This window comes from Gracilinanus agilis, chromosome 6, assembly GCF_016433145.1.
Source record: "Gracilinanus agilis isolate LMUSP501 chromosome 6, AgileGrace, whole genome shotgun sequence".
In the NCBI taxonomy this organism is placed as follows: domain Eukaryota; kingdom Metazoa; phylum Chordata; class Mammalia; order Didelphimorphia; family Didelphidae; genus Gracilinanus; species Gracilinanus agilis.
This window is the reverse complement of record NC_058135.1, coordinates 268,277,696-268,299,224: the sequence shown is the minus strand read 5'-3', so window position 1 is coordinate 268,299,224 and position 21,529 is coordinate 268,277,696. Positions and strand designations below refer to the sequence as shown.

Sequence of the window (21,529 nt, the reverse complement as noted above, 5' to 3'; positions counted from 1 at the left end):
AGCTTGGCACACGCACAGAACTCTATGAACCCCATTCTGGAACAGCAGGACTGCTTAAAAGGTGGCACATGGAGACTGTGGGGGTCCATTGATTACTGGACACAGAGGAGAGCCGAGGGTTACTTCCTGTGGCCATTTTGTATCTGGCCAAACCTTGGAGGTTCCTGTTAGCAAGAAACTTCTGTTTCCTGGGAGCTGTGGCATCTTTTCCCATCCTGACATTCTGTGTGTGTGTGTGAGCTGCGAAGGCCCAACGACTACCCTAAAGACGAGCCCGACCACCTTGGCTCAGGCCTCGGCCTCTAGCCATCTTTACTGACAAACTGATGCTGTTTCTGTTTGTGAGAGGACCAGCTAGTCAGGATTTAGGTAGATTTTCTTTAGGTAGTGAGATAGAATAGAGAGTGTAGCCCAACTCTGTTAGGGGCCAAAGAGACCCTTGTGGGTCAGGCTGATTGGGAGGAGAAAAGAGATGATTAGATTTAGGGACTCCTTCAGCCTGGACCACTGGCCCATCCTGTGTTTGAGGAATAAATCAAGTTACTGTTTATACCATTGAGAAAGCAGCCAGATTGTGTTAAATCCATCATATTGCAGGTGAGGCCCAACATCTGGGCCTACAGCCTGTTGTCAACTACTGTTGGGTTCAGCAGTGGTCCAAACCTCTAAGAACAAACCTATTTACTTCTATCAGTTCCCATACTCACTTATTTGAGAACCAACATGTAGGGTTGATTCTAAGGCAGAAGGTACACATTAAAATTGGGCCTACTCTTTACAGCCTTGGGACTGGGGGTGGCCACCTTCAGGCCCCACAGCCAACTTCTTCATAAGTATTATTGGGGGGGGGGTTTCATTTATACAAGTTATAAATACTTCATATTAAACATAAGAACACATAATTGGCCTATATTTAAAGGGGTCCTGGGTGTCTTCATCTTTTAATAATAAATATGTGATGTCTTCTATTAAGAGAGAAAGAGATTTGCATCAAGAAGTATCTCGATATTTGTGTTCCTGTTAAGTGAATAAGCCAATAATTAGGGTTCAAAGACCCACCACATATCCAGTTTTTTTTGTGTTTTTTTTTAAACCCTTGTACCTTGGTGCATTGTCCCATAGGTGGAAGATTGGTAAGGGTGAGCAATGGGGGTCAAGTGACTTGCCCAGGGTCACACAGCTGGGAAGTGTCTGAGGCCAGATCTGATCCTAGGACCTCCTGTCTCTAGGCCTGACTCTCCATCCACTGAGCTACCCAGCTGCCCCTACATATCCAGTTTTGCAGAGAAGATAGAAGTTATTTTATTATTCATCATTATAATGATACACAAGCTCTATTCCTCATTTGATCTATAATGAACTTACATTATGCTGAGATTTCTTTTAACCATCAAGATGTCCAGAAATCTGAGTTCTTCTCTGGAGAGTCCTTTCTTCAAATTACTTGGCTTCTCAAGTCTCTATCATGTAATGTCTACCTGAGGGTAAATGGTTGAGTTTGCTCTTGGTGCCGCTTTGATGTCTTGTATCATCTTGTTAAACTCTCAGTGTTCACTTTCAATTGCTAATGGTGTCAAGCATTTCTGAGAGGTGTTTGTTTTCCAGATTCCAACCCAAATATTTCTCCTTTAATAAGGTGTTCAAGTTTCCATTATACATATTGGATAGATATTAATATAATCTTCCAGTTTCTTTCTGTAGGTCTGTAGATAGTTTCCTCAAAGTGATTCTTTTATGGTGGCTTGTGATATCTGTCCTTCAGAGTACTGAGAACTCCATCATTCCTCCTGTGGTACTAACCATGGCACAACTGTATTGTGTCTAGGCCCTAAAATGTTTCTAAACTATTTCTGTCAAATATCCTGAAAGAATGCAATTGTTTATGACGTTTATATCAGATAAAAGCTTTTTTGAAATATTCTAGGTTGGCATAGGTGGTCTATTGATAGGATTTGTGCTGGCTAACAAAAAAAAAGAATTCTACAAATTTTAATCCAGGTCTACCCCATCTCCTTTTCAGAATCCATTGAGATAAAGATCTTATTTTTGCCACTGCTTTTGTCGAGAGGACTTCCAAAGAAATACAGATTTTCAGTGCTTTTAGAACTTCAGCTTCTCCAGATTTAAACAATTCCTTATTTTTAGCCCTCATTTCATTTAATCTTGGTTTTGTTGTTATTTCAGTCATTTCTGGTTCTTTGTGACTCCATTTGGGGTTTTCTTGGCAGAGATACTGGAGTGGTTTGCCATTTCCTTCTCCTACTCATTTAACAGATGAGAAAACGAGGCAAACAGGATGAAGTGAATTGCTCAGGGTCACAGAGCTAGAAAATGTTTGAGGGCAGATTAGAACTCAGATCTTCCCAACTCCAGGCCAGGCACTCTATCCCTTAGACCAGTGATGAGCAAACTATAGCCAGCCAGCCAGATGTGGCCCCCTGAAATGTTCTATCCAGCTGTGTGACATTATTTCTAATCTGACGAATACAATGAACAGAATGCAATACAATGAAACTTCCAAAGAGTTGCCTTAGAAACAGACTGGCAGATGAGCATTTCCTTTCCTTTGGCCCCTTCTTTAAAGAGTTTGCCCATCACTGCTCTAGACCTAACTGTCCCTAGTCTGTGCTCAAGAATAACATAATTTCTTTTGGTTGTTCTGAATTGATAAAAGTAGCATTTACATAAATACTGTAAGGTTTACAAAGCACTTTAAATGTGTTATATCATATGATTCTCACAACTAGAGGAGGAAGGTGCTATTATTCCCATTTTACAGAGAAGCAAACTGGTAGTCAATGCCATCTGCATGTAAGTATTTCAAGCAAAATTATTTTTTAAATAATATTTTCATATTAAAATGATTTTAACATTTTCTTTTTTTAGATTTTGAGTTCCAAATTCTCTCCCAGAAATCTGATAGAGATTTCACATGTGCAATCAAAGAAAACATTTTTCTGATTAATCATTTTGTGGAAGAAAACTTCTAAGAATGAAGAAAGTGAAATAGAGTATGTTTCTGTTTGCCTTGGTCTCCACCACTGCTTTCTCTGGAGGCAGATGGCGTTTTTCATCATGAGTCCTTTGGAATTTTCTTAGATCACTGTGTTGCTAAGAATAGCGAAGTCATTCACAGCTGATCATTGTACAATCTGGTTATTGGCATACAATGTTCTCCTGGTTTTGTTCACTTCATTCTGCATCAATTCGTGTAAGCCTTTTCCAGGTTTTTCTGGGATATTCAGCATCTCTTGTGTGTTCTGATATTCTTGTTTACTTTCGGTTCTCCGTGAAGGAGCAACACTAACTATCTGTCCTTCACATCATGCTAATCCTCATGCTGGTCCTGGCCAGGCTCAGCCTGGAACCATTTGGCATAACAACTGTCGTCAACTCACGAGAACAGTTACATTATGTTGGTTGGGTGAGAACCAATCAGTGGCACCATCAGAGCTCAAATGGACGGCATTTCACGGTTCCTAGTAAGCTTTCAGAGTGACCACATGGTCTTTGGGCACAGAGAGTGCTCTTCATAATAACTGGTATTCCCTAATTTTACCTTTATCCTCCCTTCCAATAAATGGATTAGATACAGCTTTGAGGGAATTACTGTCACTGGCTTTTTTTTTTTTTAAGCCCTTACCTTCCATCTTAGAATCAATATTGTATATTGGTTCTGAGGCAGAAGACAGTAAGGGCTATGCAATGAGGGTAAGTGACTTGCCCAGGGTCACACAGCTAGGAAGTGTCTGAGGCCAGTTCTGAATTGTGTGAAGGGAACCCTCTCCCAGGATAGTTACACCATCTAGTGCAGGTTATGTGACTGAGTTTGGACCCAACATGACTGAAGTAGACCCAGAAGGGAGAGGGAAGAAAAAAAGGTTCAGGTCAATTAAGTAGTTTCTCTTTCTACAGGAACCAGCCAAGCAGAAGGTGGCTGAGGGAGCCATGTTGAGAGCACCACATGGCTAAAAGGCTTTCCTCTCTAATTCTCTTCCTCTACTTATCCAAGTAAATACTAACAACTTTATGAAAATTAAGGACCAGAGCCCTAAATTTTATTTCTTACAGAGCCCAGGACCATCTGTCTCTAGGTCTTGCTCTCAATCCACTGAACCACCTACTGTCACTGTTATCATCTCATTCTTCTTATCTTTTTCAGAAAGTTTCAGATAAAAACACTCCTGAAGCAAAATGCTATCCTGCTATTATTCCTTTAAAAATATTCCCTTGATCTGACCATCCTCAAGTTAGGGACTGTCTTTAATCTTATTTGGTTTTGTTTTCTCAGCAGTTAGCACAGTATCTGGCCAGAGTAAATGTTTAAAAAATGTTTATTGATTAAGAATTTTATACTTAACAAGTCCAAAAGATGTTTTGATATTATTGAAGAAAAGATTCTACAAAATGAAATGGTTTAATTTGTTTTTCAGTGAAGCCATAAAGCTTGATGTCATCCATACACACTGAGTGGTTAATTAGATGTGGTTCAACTCCTTCCTTAATCTGGAAGCCATATTTCATTCTAATTAGGAGATATGATAAGAGATTTAAGACTTGGCAGAACCAAGACGGGATTAAACTCTCTTCCTGAAACATAAAAATGTTTATGAATTGTTTATGACATTTTGTTAAGGGTATGCTTTAAATAGAGAGCAGTTTTCCTTATAAATATCAGATACTCTAAAAGTCTCACTATACTTGGATAGTTTTCTATCTCTGGAGTATGTAAATAAACTATGAGTGAAGAAATGAGTTAAGGATTTCATTAAAATCAGCAAAGGCAGCATCTATGTTATGGCACTTTCAAACAAACTCTTCAATAATGACTGATACAATAAAATAAATACCCTTTCTGCTTCAAAGACAGCAGATTATTTTTCTTGAAAGCATATATATATATATATATACACATATATATTTTTTTTTTCATGTTGATGCTATAAATACTTTACACACCAAAATAATGTAATTATCCTATATGGGAAAGGATCATTAACATTCCCATCATTTGGTAAAACAGTTAAGTGACGACTCCTGTTAAGAGAAGGTGGAGAGAGTTTATGTTTGAGGGCAAGCTTGAAAAGTATCTTGCTAGTAATTCATAAGTCACTGTGAAGAATTTGAGCCAGTAATTTGGGATCTTGGCCGGCACTGTTCCTTCCAGTTTTGCAGAAGCTAGAATAGCAATAAGCTTTTTTGTTGTAACTTCTGCTGTTCACTATATTAATGACATATAAGCTTGTTTGATCAATTCTGTCTTTTCATTGGATTGGACTTATTGAGTTCTGAGAGATGACCAACATTTCTCACATCCTCCTTCTTCAAGACTTTGTTTTGCCCCAGATTCCTTTACTTCTCAAGCCTCTATAATTAAGTTTTGTGATTGATGTTGAATTCTTTCCTTTGTTCTTTGCAAAGAGTTGACTCCCTGAATCACCTTAACCTTTTAACTTTTGTTTTCAATTACTGATAAGGGGATCTCAAATGTCCAATATGCTTTATTTTATGATCTTGCAATGCTTTTCCACAGGTCTTCAGTAGCTCTCTCAAGTCACTTCTGCCAGATAGTGTGTATGATGTCTGTCCTTGTACCTAGTTCTTGAAATTTGCACCTTTCTTCTTACGGTCTTTACCTAACAACAATTGCCACATATACTGCTGTGCAAATCCTGAAAATGGTTTCACGCTTCTCTCAAATACTCAGGGAAAATATATTTGTTCATGACTGTTTTGGTGCAATTTATTCAGTTGCTAAGATTTATAACATCAAAATCAGAAAGGGGGTTTTAAAATTCCAGCCTAAGTATGCCCATTTCCTTTTCAAAATCACTTGAAGCTAGTCTTATTTTTGTCATCTATTTCATTATTAGATATAATTTCTGGAACCTTCACCAAATAAATATTTTCCATCAACTTGGGACTTTTAACTTTTTTTCTCTTTGAATTTTTGTAACTCCTCAGTTTCATCTCTTATTTCATGTACTCTAGGCTTAGAGATGAACTTAATTTTTTATGATTGCCTCACAATGAGCATTAATACATTGTCATGCAACTTGAAAGCTAAGGATAATACTGAAAAAAAGTTATAGGAAGCCATTTCTCATAACTGGTGATATGTTCCCCTCCCCACCTTTTTTTAAGATATAGTATTATCTCATAATAAAAGTATTCATGTCTATTTCAGGGTTCTCATGGTTTGCCTGCTTTAGTGGTCAGCACTATAGGCATTAAAAGTTTTTACAGCAAAAGAGGATTGGTATTATTATTTTTGTTACTGTTGTTCAGAAACAGTACAGCATGATAAAAACCCAGGCTTGGGCTTAACAAGACTTGAATTCAAGTTCCAAACTGGTGTGAGTCTAAACAAGTCATTTATCCTCTTAGCATCCCAAGCAACTCTCTCGAAGTGTAAGTTCCTCAAGCATATCCTCATTAGTAGATGGAATTTCCTCCCCAGGAATTCTTTACACTAGTGAAACCACAGGTCTTCAAAAAATTTAAAAATTTAAAAATTATCATCACAATTATTATAGACAGTTTTATCCACAACTCACAAATGTCTTAGGCAAGAAAGGGGAGGGGTTGGTAAACTTCTTGTCTGCATTTCTAATCAAATTCTGTTCCTAACCTATAAAATGGTGATCATTATAAACATTCAGACCCATTTAGAATTAGCACTAACCTATCTAAGTTCCAAGAACATTTTTCTTAAACATAAACAGTGGGAGGAAGAGGATGATGCTAACAAACTGAACAAAGTTCCAAGACAGTTGAGTAGGTTTTCAAATACCAGAAAAGTATACTACACAGTCTAGAAGGGAGGCAAGTCATATAGGCTCTAAAGTTTGTATCTTTTCAACATAATGTTCTATGGATCTGAAGCAAAGCTCTTGGGCCTCATAACTATGTATAACTGCTGGTCACAGCCATTATCTTAACAAATAAGAATTTCTCTCTGAACATTTCAACTGAGAAAACTGGGTTCCATGTGTACATAGCAGAAGCAGCTGATGTTTGAGTGCAGCCTCTTCTATATCCCAGAGTAACCAGCCCATTATGGCCTGATTCAGAGGTCTACAGTAAATAAACAGCATTCTAAGGGGCAGAGAGAAGACTGCAGGACACAATAATGAATCACGATGAGTTACCTGGTGGACCATGGCAGGCATACTCACAGCTCTCCCTTCCACTCTTTGTAGGGATGGACTACCTTTAGCCTGGTATTGGCTTTACATGCCCCTCTGTGGCAACTGATAACCCTCTCTCTAGTTTAGAATTGTTAGAGTTGGAAGGCACTCTATTTGTAAAGGCGTCAAATGGGCCACACAATTTCCAGTGTCCAAACAGGATTAAAATGTTTGGGAAATGCTTAACAAAACAAATACAATGTAATATAGATAATGTTGATTTGTGGTTCTCTTAAGTTCTCTAAGCAGCCTGCAGGGCTCCAGTTCTATATGAGTTTGACACCACTGCTTTAGAGGTTATGGAATTCTAGCATGAAGTCTTCCATTACATATAGAGCATTTGAAAAGTAATTATCCTGTCCCTTGGATTAGGACTCCTTGATACTAGGAATGATGTCATTTCTCCTCCTTATATTCCCTGAACCTAATACACAGTTCCTTGAAGCCAGTGCATGCTTAACAAATCTTTGCTTACTTGAATTTTTCAAGCCCTTTTCACACAAGAAAAGTGGTGACCTTGGAGGGAAATGTAACATTGCTTAGGGTTGATTAAGGGAAAGAACGAGAAGACGTCCAGTGGTATGTGACACTTAAGTGGCAAACATGAAAATGACCTGTTTTGGTCATGGAAAAAGGATCACATTTCTGAACTGTACTCAGGTAAAATGAGTGACTGACTTCATCATGGAATACACACTTGAATCCTAATCAATCACTTTAAATTGAAAAAGAAGCATATGGCCCACTCCTCCCCCAACTCTGAATAAATTTGGAGAAGGTGAAGAACTCATGACAGCACCTGTCTGAAAAGCAGACAAGTCCATAATTTACGAAGGTCTGCACTCATTCCTACCCTCCAGAGTCTGAGATTGTAAATGAGCTGAAGTCTGGAGGGAAGGCTCCCCCACAGACTGGCCTCACAATAATCTTGCTTACTGTAGGTGAAATATTTCTCAAGGAAAGGGGAAAAAACCCAGCTGTGAATAAATTATGCTACTCAGGCCTCTTGTCAGTTGCTTTAAGTGAATGATAGCTGAAATACAGAGGACAGAGCTTTGACTCAGGGCTCTCTTCATGTGAGCCTGAGAGAAACGGCAAAGACCGGCTCATCCTCGGCCGCAAGAGCTATTTAGGAAGGAATTGAAAAAAGAAACAGAGAACGCTTCCCAGCCACAGGTCTGTATGGCTAGTCTGCAGGTGAGGTTTAGAGAATTGCCACAAGCCAGAAATGTGACCTTTTGGTCCAAGAATAAGATTCTGTCATCTCCTTCACTCTTTCCCTCTTTCCCTTTGAAAACCAGATTCTTCTGATTGGGAGAAAAACGGGCCCTTGTTCGTATTCTCATTAAATAGCTCATAGCGTTTTGTGCAAAACTCAGAAGAAAGTGCCCTCATTCTGGCCCTGTCTGGTTTAGGCTGTGCTGATCCTACCCACTGTGGGACAAATGGGGCAGACTTCACTGACTGGCCCTGGATCTGCAGGAACACCCTTGAGCTGCTATGAGATGCAGGCCTTGCTCAGGCCCTGGGGAGCCACATGCAGTTGCCTAGATCCTTTTCAGCTTCTTCCAGCCAGGTTTCTCACTTTCCCCCTCACTCCAAGCATCTCCTTTCTTACCAAAGTAAGTTATCAGTGGGGGCTGGATCAGTAATTTAGAACTAGCCCAAGTTCCCCTACTTTGCTTTCTCAGAAATCCCCCTTTGTCTCCTTTCATCTAATCTCAACTGCTTAAAAAGGCACCTGGTGCAGTCCTTTCTTGAAGGACTTTTCTCTTTTTTTTTTTTTTTTTTTTAAGTCCTTTCTTGAATCCTCTTTCCAATAGCCCTGATAAGTGGTCATTTAGTCTCCAAAGGATGGCCTTTGGTGACAAGGAACTCATCATCTTTCAACCTTGAAATTCTTCTCAAAGCAGCTGGATTCAGAAGATGCCATCAATATTTCACTACTCCAAGAAGTATAATTTCATAATTTCATGAGCATGGGTTCTCTCTTTACCAATGAAGCTTACTACTTACCTAGTTTCTGAGAGCCGCTGCTGTTGAAAAATTCATCCCTCTGTGGCTAAGTTGGTAATAAGCTTCCCTGAACTAAGCTATTCTGGGTTCTTTTATCAGGTTGTCACAGCCCATACTCAAATCAAAAGCCTGCTAATTCAGCACAACTATCAGAATTTTGTTCCCTACAGACTCCAAGAACCCAGGGTCTCTTCCATACTATGGTGAATCTTTAGTGGACTTTAGTGCACATAACAATAAACACAGCTCACATTTACAAAGAATTTAGAAATTTAGAAAGGATTAGAACTATCACCTTTTTACAAATGTTAAATAATGGACTCATGCTTTGAATAGGAGTCAGACTGGATGAGTTCTGAGATTCTAAGAGAATATTAATTTCTACTGCTCCCAAGGCCAGTGATGTTGGTAAAGGTCTTTAACCAGATAAAATCAGTTCTGATCTCCATTCTAAAGGTAGTGAGTTCCCTGATTGTCAACACAATGACAGTGTTTTGGCATTCAGGCCAGTCCCATCCTATTCCCTTTATCTAACCTACAAATAATAGAGTGTTATCCTGGGTCCTTGCAACAGATATCAAATCTGATAAAGTAGTACTTGAACGCCTCTCCTTTTTTAATTCTTCTTAGAACAGTTTTGGTCACTTACTGGATACAAAAGCTCACAAAGTTTACCCATCGATTTGTTTTCTTTGAAAAACTACAATTTAAGTAACCAAAAGCTCTTTCTGATGGTAGGACTACTTTGCAAGAGTACCTCTTGTATTTACTTACAACAGCTGGGGGATCATTCCACTCTTCATAAGAGATGGCAGCATATGGGTAGATCCGGTCATTTATGATCTGAAGGGTAGCCATGGCAATAGCTTTCATTGATTGGAAGTAGGCTTCCCAGAACCATCTCGCCTGCAAGAGAAAGAAACCACTACTGTAAGAGCCCAGAAGATGCTCCACCTGGGGCTCCCTCCCTCTTTGCAGCCCGCTCAAGCATTGTGCTCTGGTTCTCAGTGTGGGTGCTTCACTTGTGCCTGAATCATTAGATTCCTCTTTCTCAACTCTTGTCCTTTTGCTGGGGCACTTCAACATCCACATTAAGACTTCTGTCAAGTTCCCTTTGTTTTTATTTAGTCATTTCAGTAGGGTCTGATTCTTCATGATGCCCTTTTTTTGAGACGTTTTCTTGGCAGAGATGCTGAAGAGAAAGGCCATTTCTTTCTCTGCTCATTTTATGGTCAAATTCTTTAACCTTCCTAAATGCCCTAAAGATCTCCTTCACACTCCCTCAGGGAGGGTCACACCTTGAGTGTACCACTCTGCTATTCCAGTCTGTGACCCAAGCCTCCCATCATCCCATCTCTCCTTAGGCCTTATCTCCCTTAAACCATTTTTATCTTCATTATGATCTTAAATCCCTCCCCAACTCAGTTCCTTCAATGTCTCTGGCTTCATTTTGCTCCCTTCCAAATCTTGACTCCACAGTTAGCCAACTTAACTCCACACTGTCATCAAATCTCAAATCCTTTATTCCCTTGTCTGATCACTGTTCCTCTTTTGCCAAACCTGAGGCTTGGATTACTCCCACCATCTGCCTCCTTCTCTCCTATTTACAAGCTGATTAATGAAGCTGGAGGAAATCGTACAACCATAGTGAATGGGCATACTATAAATTCACATTATCCATCTTTAACCAGATGCCCTCTTTGTAGAAAGGCAATCCTCTTATTCTTCCCTAATTGATTCCCTATTTTGAACCCCTAAGAAACTCTTTCAAACCTCTTATCTTCTCAAGTTGTCCATACTTCCCTCTCCTTTCACTCTTTCAGCTGAGGACTCTTACTTTACTGAGAAAAATAAGGCCATTTATGATGAGCTTTCTCTTCTACTCTTCTCCTCATCTCAAAATCCTTCAAATCTCCCTATTCTTTTCTCCCTTCCCCCATCTCTAACAATGAGATGGTCCTTCTTCTTGCCAAGGCCAACCACTCTACATGTGCTCTTGACCCCATCCCTCCTCAAGCAGACTACTCCTTTGATCATCCTGTCGTCTCCTTTCTAATCTTCTACTTCTTCCTATCTATTCCTTCCCTCTTACTTCCAAAAATGTCCAAATAATCCCCCAGCCTTAAAAAAAAAAAAAAAAAAAAAAAACTTCACCTTTCCCTACGATCTCCTCAAGCTACTGTCCTGTATCTATCTATCTCCTCCCTTTCTGAGCAAAACTCCCCAAAAATTTCTGCATTTAATTTGTTACATTTACCTTCTACCTTCTCTCTCACTAACTCCTGAAACATTTGCACTCTGGTTCACAACCTTATCACTTAACTGAAACTGTTCTCTCCAGATTTCCTATCAATGACTTCTTAAATAACAAATCTGACAGGTGTTTCTCTGTCTTCTGTTGCTGACAACCTCTCCTCCTGGTTACTCTCTCCTCTCTGGGTTTTCATGACCCAACTGTCTTGGTTCTCCTCCTAGCTGTCTGATGGCTTCTTTCTCAGTCATCTTTGCCAGTTCATAGTCCATATTACATCCCCTAACGATGGGTAGTTTTATCCTTCTTGCCCACTCTATACTTTCTTTCTCCTGATTACCACATTAGCTTCCAAGGGTTTCATCATTATTTGGTAACATGTTCCATGTATCAGAGACTGTGCTCAGTTCTAGATATACAGACACCAAGAATAAAATGGCAAGAACACTGGAGATATGCCACAGCCTGCTCACAGCCACCATGTGTCTCTCCATTGCCCCTCTGGATCACCTACAACCTTACTCATTCTCAGACTACGAACATGTTCAATGTTTGTTTCACAGGCAGAGAACATCCCTGGAAGGTCTTTGACCACTGAAACAACCCTTCTAAATCTGTCCAATTTTAAATTGCTCCTCTTTTCTTTGCATGTAAATTTTTAATCTTCAAAGTAGGACAGCTCCTTAAACTTTCTATACATCTGATTTTCAAGGAGGTCAGAGATATGGGAAAGTCCTATATTGAACACAATAGCACCTGGATAGGAGAATGATTAATCACCTTCTGATACAAATGTGGCAGAATATTGAATCCCCATAAAAAACAATGACTCTAAACCAGTGATGGGCAAACTATGGCCCACGGGCCAAAGCAGCCCCCTGAAATGTTCTATCTGGCAGCATGACATTATTCCTAATCTAACAAGTACAATGAGTAGGATACAATACAGTGAAACTTCTAAAGAGTTGCCTTAGAAATAGACTGACAGAGGAGCATTTCCTTTCCTTTGGCCCCCTCTTTAAAAAGTTTGCCCATCACTGCTCTAAACAATTCTGGAAGAGAGGAGGATTTATTAGGGAACTGACACAGAATCAAGTGAAGATCATCAGAACAATCTACATGATGACCACCAAAATATAAAAGAAACAAACCCAAAAAACCATGAGAACAACATTACAACCAAGCAGTGAATGATGGATCATGACCTCAGCAAACTGACAATGAAGCTTGCCTCCTTCCTCTCAAGAGACAGGTGCTGATCTCTAGGCATGCTTGAGGCACAGGGTGTCCTAGGATGCTCATTCACTATGTTTAGCTATACTTCTTTACTGGGAGAGAGGATTCAAATGATTCAAATGCCTTGGGGAATGAAAGAAGGTGGAGGAATAAGGAAGTTATGGGAAATGATACTGATGTTTAAAGAACATCAATAAAACATTTATTTTAAAACATTTTTAAAAGAATATTTGTGTTTAAAGCCATTTCCCAATTGACAAATGCTCAAGGAGATGAATAAGCAATTTTCAGATGAAGAAATCAAAGCCATCAATAATCACATGGAAGAATATTCTAAATCACTCTTGATTAGAGAAATGCAAATTAAAACAATACTGAGGTACCACCTCACACCTCGGATTGGCCAATAAAGTGGCAAATGTTGGAGAGGATGTGGCAAGAACAGGACACTAATGCATATATTGGTGGAGTTGTGAATTGACCCACCCATTCTAGAGCACAATTTGGAACTATATCCCAAAGGCTATAAAACTGCATACCCTTTGATCTAGTAATGCCAATACTGCGTCTATATCCCAAAGAGATAATAAAAGAGGAGAAAGGACCTACTTGTACAAAAATATTTATAGCTGCTCTTTTTGTGGTGGCAAAGAATTGGAAATTGAGGGGCTGTCCATCAATTGGGGAATGGCTAAATAAATTGTGATACATGTTGGTAATGGAATATTATTGCACAAAACAATAAGCAAAATCATCTCAGAAAAAGCTGGAAAGATCTACAGGAACTGATGCAGAGTGAAATAAGTAGAACTGGGAGACACAATAAAAGCAATATTGGATGACAATTATCTGTGAAAACTTGACTACTCAGGAATTCAATGATCTGGGACAATCCTGAAAGACTAATTATAGGCAATACTATCCACCTCCAGAGAAAGAACTGTTGGGGTCATCCTTTCACATCTGTGCATTTGGTTTTATTCTGGGGTCTTGTTTATCCTTATGACTCTGCTCTTAAAACAATGACCAATATGGAAGTATGTTTTGCATGACAATTAAAAAAAAAAGGAAAAAAAGGATATTTGTGCTTAAAGGAGGGGATTCACGTTTAAATGATGAAGTCTTGTTTCAGGGATAAGACTGAGGTCATCAAAAACATCTCTCAATTTTCCAAAGGCCATTCAATCCACTGTCTTCCTCCTAATGAATTTTGGATGGAGTTATGTGTCCATTTGCACTGTTTGTCCAAGAGCAATGTAAGTGATGGACCATCTCTGTGATCTATCTATCCATTGCAAGTCTAGTGTAGACAAAAGGCATACACTATAGCTCATATTTATAAATATTTCTATAGCACCCCTCCCAACATGAGGTATTATTAAGAGAAAAGAATAAGTTCAACAAAGAACTGGTGCAGACATTATTATTCATGAGTATAATAAAAATTAAAATAATTTGTACCATTAGCTCACATTTTTCATGGTGCCTTAAAATCTACAAAACACTTTCCTCACAATGGCTCTGAAGCAATACTCAAGTCAGTTTCTTTTCAAGTGATCATACAATCTACACTCCAATCTCATGCTACCAAAAAAAACCAAAACAAAACCAACAAACTGAAGTATTGAGAGCTTTTTATTTTAATCTAAGTTAAGAAGCTTTGGCTAAATATGCCAAAGTTCTGTGCCCATAGCTAATCCATGGAGGAGACAGAAACTCTTAGGGTTGGTAGGAAACAGTGTGTGGTAACCAATCCATCCAGAGCATTAGCCAAAAATGTAACTGGAGAATATGGCTTCAAAGTCAAGATGCCTCACATCAACCAAGCCTGTCCACCCATCTTACGTCCCTTAGGAAAGGAAGCCTGCTTTGCCAAGAATTACAGCTCAAATGTATTAGCCTGGGGTTAAGTGAACTTCCCAGATGAAATTGCTTCTGCAGCTCCCTATAACACCTTGATGTGTCCAGAAGGCATTTTAATTTATAGCTTCTCAAGGGCAGAAACTTGCCTGAGGGTAAAGGAAAACACAGAAGACATTTTCAAAAGTACTGTTGGCAACCTCCAAAAAACTTTGTTAGCTCTCATCAAGAGGGAAGAATTAAATGGTCAGTGTGATTCTTTTTTTCTAAAATATGGGCCATATCTCTCTTTATCCAATGTCTGTATGGTACATCGTTCATTCATGTCTCTAAGAAGCCCCAGGAGGACAGTCATTTCCTAGCTATGACCAGAACTATAGGCAATTCCTAGAAGGAGCTGACATTTTTAAAACAGCATTTTAGAGCTTCCAAAGCACTTTGCTCATAACAATGCTGGGACTATAATAGTATAAAGACCAGAATGTAATAGTGTAAAAATTGTATATCTTAGTTTTCTTGGTTGAAAGTAAATATTATTTTTCTAGTTTTCCAGTGACCTTCAGAAAACTGAATAAGAGCTAACAAATTGCCTTAGTTTCACTGTTACAGAATTTAAGTAAACTGAGGTTGGGAAAGCTCGTGAAGGAAGACTGGGGAAGTAGAAAAACACTGGACTTGGCATTGTTTAGGAGAGAAGGCCCAAGTATATGATCCTGAACAAGTCACGACCTCTTTGAGATTCTGTTTCCTCCCTTTTAAAATGAGGAGACAATACTTACACCTCTTCAGGATTGTTGCAAGAAGCAAATGACTATATATATACATGTATATATATGTATATATATATATATGTGTGTGTGTGTATATATGCATGTATGTATGTATACACATATATATACATATATAATACTTTGTAGCTATTATATGAACATGAAAGGAAAACATTAAATATATCAAAATGGAAAAAGTGGAATATGCTCAAAAGATGAAGCATAGGAATCAGGAAGTCATTGGTGGCTTCCAAAATCCAAGCACACTTCTAAATTTCCAAAGAGGATTTCCACTAGAAAGGCAAAGTGGCAGCCTATGCCATTTAATACTGATCATTTCCATTCCACAGATTCTCAAGACAGCCAACTTTCAATGCAGGAAGATGCGCAAAATTACAAGTGACATTCAATCACAAAGCATCAACAGTTCAAAGAATACCATAGACATTTATACCTTTTTGGAATATCATTCTGGGGACAAAGTGTTCTGTCCTTGCTTTTATTCTGTTCAACATCTTCTGAACTAATGGTTTGAATGAAAGGTGAAATGATAACCAGTTTTGGAAATGAAACAAAGCTGAGGGGAATTGCTAGCTTTCCAACATCTGCTTGAAAACCTCTAGAAATGCAGTATTTACTATCTTATAAAGAAGCCCATTCCATATTTAGACAGCTATATTTATTAGGAAAAGTTTTTTTTCTCTTTGCCTCTATTTAACTTTTACTGTTTGGGCTTAATACTAAGCAAAAGCAAGTCAATTCACATGCACTTATCAAATACCTACTATGTTCCATGACCTTTGAGTGTGAATACAATAAGACAAAACTTAAAAGGGTAAATGCCAAGTCCCAAATCTAGATTCAAGTAATCAAGTATATAAGTAAAGTATGAGGGACATAGGGGAAGATTGAAAGTACTATGGGAGTCAAAAACAGAACCTCAGGCTGCAGGGCATCAAATGAAAGGTGTCCTGCTGAATTGTTCTCTGGTTACATCATTTCTATAATACTGAGTCCAGTCTGAGGACCATATCTTAGAAAAGATATTGGCAAGTTAGCTTAAAGGAGAATAATCAGGACGGTAAAGACACTAAAAAGTGAATAGGTGAATACATATGAAGGAAATGGGGATATTTAGCCTGAAAAGGAGACGAAGGAATACAAAAGCTTTCTTGAAATGTGTATGTATGTGTATTGAAGGTAGATGGGCAAGGGAACATCTTCCTTGATGGAAAGGACAAGATAAATGGAGAGACGTCAAGGACGGATGGCTGGATGGGATGTGAAACATGTTCTGGGGTCATTTATATATATAGTGGGTGAGGTGAGTGGACTTGCCAATCAGTCAGCTTAGCCCCATAGCAGAGACCCAAAGGTAATTGGGTTAACTTACTCCAAGGAGGGTTTTGCAGGTCCTGTCTGAAGCATGCTCTTCCAGGTAAGGAGAAAAGAGCAGTATCAGGGCAGATGGCAAGATGCCAGAGTGGACGGTTGGCCAGTTCAAGTGTCATCTTCTATATGAAGCTTTTCCTGACCTCCCTCACCTAACCGAGAGCCTCTCTCTCAAATTATTTTGAATTTGTTTTGAATATATTTTATATTTTCTTGTGTGCGTACATGTTATTACTAATAGAACATATCCTCTTAGGAACATACTTGGGTAGAGACTTTTCTCTTTGCCATTATGTTATCACCTCCTAAACCAGGACCTGGAACATAGTAGATATTAATAAATGTTATGTGAATTGACTTGTTTTTGCTTGGGACTGGGCCCAAACAGTGTAAGTTAAATAGTGGCAGAGAAAGAAACTTCCTAATGAATATAGCTGTTCAAATATGAAAAGGACTTCTTCATAAGGTAGTGAACGCGCCTTTGCTAGAGGTCTTCAAGCAGACACTGGAGCTTCATTAGCCAGAGCCTCAGGACTGGCAGGGACTCCATGGCTTGACATATTTCCTTAGATTCTATGATTCTACTGGTGGCAAAAAAAAAAAAAAATTTAGAATATTTGTTAAATTGAACATGCATAGTATGCTGAGGAAGAAACACTGGGCCCAAAACATGGTGGTCAGACCCTGGGACCCGCTAACCCATCCAACATCCTACAAAGCATTTGTAGTCAGGATGAGTCATTCTGATTTGAGGAACTAGGTTCTCCGCTGGTCTTTAATAAGTGAACAAACACTGAACTTCCTTTTTAAATTTAGAAACCCCCAGAAAATAAACTCAGCTTAACAGACTTTAGCTTACCAGATGACGGATCTGACAGCAAGCAGGAAACCCTCCCCACCCCCCACACCCCCACACAAAGTAGTTATTTACCAATTTACCAATTACCAAGTGTTAATGCTACTATAAAACTACAAAATGAAGGAGTTATAATAAATAATCTCTCAAGTCCTGATAATTTCTAATGTTAGCATCTATGTTCTAGATTAGAGATGTCAAACACATGGCCAGGGATCAGATTAAAATGTACCTGGGAAATATTTAACAAAATAGATAAAATTACAATAAAACATAGACAACATAGCATTTTAAAACTAAGTCAATGTGCAGCCCACAAGGATCCTTCTATATAGATTGGTGGTCCCCGTTTCTATTTGAGTTTGACACAATTAGGCTAGAGAACTTCCGGTTCCAACATTCTATGTTTTAAGGTCTTTGACAACTTTGACATTCGGTGTAGAATCCCTTCAAGTTCCAACAGGCTCTATTTGAAAGCTCTATCCAGCTCCGATTCAAATAATTTCAACAAATTACCTATTACATACAAGACAATGTACTAGATTTGGAACTGTGCTCCAAGAGTTACTAGGCTACGAATACCCTTTGCCCTTGCAATACCACTACTCTTTACTCCAAAGGATCAGTCAGTAAAGTTAGTAAATATTTAGAGTTATTCCTTCCACAATACAACTTTCCCCATAGCCATTCTGATATATCACAGGTCAGTATAAGAAATTAAATGGCAAATTTGAGGGAGTTTTGCAGAAATTACAGATGACACAGAAAAAGTATGAAACTCAGAAATGCACAAAATACTTGTATAGTATTGTATAACATCAACACATTCTATTTTTAATACTACAAATATACACAACTTTTTAAAAGGTTAAATAAGTCAAAAGCATGCTTAAGTCAACAAACAACACACAAAGATTGGAACTGTAAAGACATCTTAAAAAGCATAGTAAATCATGAATACATAAAATATATGTGCAAAAATATACATGAAATAATATGTATAATATTAACTGTGTAGTATGTATTTTACTGTTTAATAATATAAACGAACATCTATACAATTTTTTTCCTTAAAATTCAAACTTTAGTAAAAGAACTGCGGTTCAGAGGCAGTGAGGCGGCCCAATGTTTTGAGAACCTAGATATGGGAGGGCTTAGGTTCAAATTTGACCTCAGACACTTCCTAGCTGTGTGACCCTGGACAAGTCACTTAACCTCTACTGCCTAGCCCTTACCACTCTTCTACCTTGGAATCAATACAAGAATTAATTATAAGAAATTTAAAAAAGAAAAAATAACTGTGGTTTTATGCACTAGGTTGGGGACAACAAGAGTGTTTACAGCAATCTCTCACGTGACATCTCAAGGTGATATCACAGTGACCTTTGTATCTCCAGTTCCTTGTTATCTTGTGTTATTTAAATGCCATAAACTCTATTAAAATCATGGGTTTCAAACACAGTATCCCCAGTGCTTCAGGAAGTGCTCCCAAGAAACAGAGGAATGTGATAAACTTGAAGGAAAAAGCAGAACTGTAAGATATGCTTTGTTTAGGCAAAATAGCTGCTGCTGCGTTTGGCTGCCATTACGATGTTAATGAGTCTACCATAAAATTTATCAAGAAAAAAAAGAGAAGGAAATCCTCAAAGCCATTGCTATAGCTACACCAGCAACTGCAAAGCACCTGTATAAACCATGAAAACTGCATCTCTTTTGCACACAACATTCTTTTGGGTGCAAGATTATTATTAAAAAGGTATTCTGGTAAGACTGGCATTATATATGAAAAGGCCAACTCCTTATATGATTCCCTAAAGGAAAATGAAGGTAAAAAGTCTACCCCTATGGATTTTCAAGCCAGCAAAGTCTGATCTGAAAATTTTAAAAAAGATTTTGCCTATACAATGTAAAAGTAATGGAAGAGGCAACTAAGGAGTTCCTGAAACCCTGAAGAAAGTGGTTGAAGAGAAGGGCTACAAACCAGAACAGATATTTAATGCTAGTGAAACTGCCCTTATATTGGGGGTGTGGGTGTGGGGGTAAGAAATGCCTCAGAGGGCATATACCAGTCAAGAAGAGAGGCAAGCCCCAGGTTTTAAAGTCACAAGGGAAAGAGTAGGTACTGTAAAGACCTCATAAAAGCAAAATAAAAAATTCAAACTTCTTCTCTGGTATGAAAGGAGGGCCAAAAAATATGCCGATTTTCCAGATTGGAGGGGAAGAGGGGGACCACCATCCTGAAATCTGCAATGTGGAAGGGATACCTGTATTAAGTTTCTACTATGTGCCAGGAACTGTGCTAAGCCTAGATCAAAAAGAGGAAAAAGATCTGTACATACAAAAATATCACGGTAGCTCTAAATGACTAGAAACTAAGAGGATTACTTACTATCAGCTAAGGAATGGTTGAACGAAATATAGTATGTGAATATAATGAAATACTATCATGCTATAAGAAATGAAAAACAGGATGGTTTCAGAGAAATCTAAGAAGATTTATATGAACCAATGTGGAGTTAAGTGAACAGAACCAGGAAAACAATGTATACATTAACAATAACACTTTAAAACAAGCAACTTTGTAGTAGCAAGGGGATCGAGGGGATATCCATCAGCTGGGGAACGGCTAGACAAATTGTGGCATATGATTGTGATGGAAAATTACTGTGCTGTGTGAAATAATGAGGTTAATTTTGTTTAAACTTAGAAGACCTATATGAAGTGATGAAGAGTGAAATGAGTAGAACCAAGAGAATATTATGGACGGCTAAAGAATAATTATTTGAAGAATAACCTGTGAATGTCCACCTCCAGAGAATGAACTAAAAAACAGAACCATGAAAGACAATCTATATATACATATCTTCTTTAACAGGTGCTATCTTCTATGGCATGGGGAGGGTCGGGAAAGGCAGAGATATCCAGGATAAATTCTATTAAATAAATTATTTTTTAAAAAAAGAAAACCCTTCCTTGAAAGAACCAACAACAACTATTAAAGACTAAGAGCTCTGATCAACATAATGCCTACCCCAATTCTAAAACACTTGAGGAAGAATGCTAACCCCATCTGACTGATTTATACATTATTGGATATGGCCAATGTGACAATTTGCTTTGCTTAATGATTTCTTTTTGATGACAAAAATTTTCTTTTTTTTCTTACTAGGAAGTAATAAGGAAATAAAGCATTAAACTCCTGCCAAGCTTTCCTTTAGAGAAGTCTGAGATTTGAAGAACTCCCCACTTTTTATCAGCAATTGTGTGAAGTTTGGCTCCATGAAACATGCTCCTCCCTGGACCTACACACACACACACACACACACACACACACACACACACACACACACACACACACGACATCTCAAACTAGATGTCCAGTAAAGTCCAAAACAAACACATTATCTTCCCCCACCACCATCCCCTGTGATTGTCAAGGGCAACAGCACCCTCCCAGGCTCTGCAGTCTCTCTCTGACACCCCCCCTTCTCCTCTGATGCTGATGCTGCCCCTCCTGGTGCCAGCCCTGGTCCCCTCATGCTAGGACTATGCCATATTTGCTGGGGGCACGGGGGGGGGGGGGGAAGTCTGCAGACCTCCAGTCCCTCCTCCATTAAGCCACTAGCATCCTTTTCTAAAGGGAATATCCAATTATCACTGCCCTCCCTGATAAACTCTAGGGCTCCCTACCACCGCTGGGAGCAAATACAGAACACTGTTAGGTATTCAAAGCCCTTCATGGCCTGGCCCCACCGACCTCCCTTTCTCACACCTCCCTCCCGACACCCCCTCTTTAATCCAGTGAGCCTGGCCTCCTGGCTGTTCCATGAACCAGACACTCCATCTCTCTGCCCTGGGCATTTTTTTTTTTTAACATTTATTAATATTCATTTTTAACGTGGTTACATGATTCATGCTCCCCTTTCCCCTTCAACCCCCCCCCCCGCGCCCCCCCCCC

General features: G+C 38.8%; 1 protein-coding gene across 1 annotated transcript in view; it reads right to left on the bottom strand.

Moving 5' to 3' along the window:
• Positions 1–21,529, bottom strand: part of LOC123252571 (exostosin-2-like) — a 202,399-nt gene that overhangs the window by 85,866 nt on the left and 95,004 nt on the right. The window contains exon 7 of the mRNA XM_044681858.1: positions 9,981–10,112. Within this exon, the coding sequence (XP_044537793.1) occupies positions 9,981–10,112 (132 nt within the window). The remainder of the gene's footprint in view (positions 1–9,980; positions 10,113–21,529) is intronic.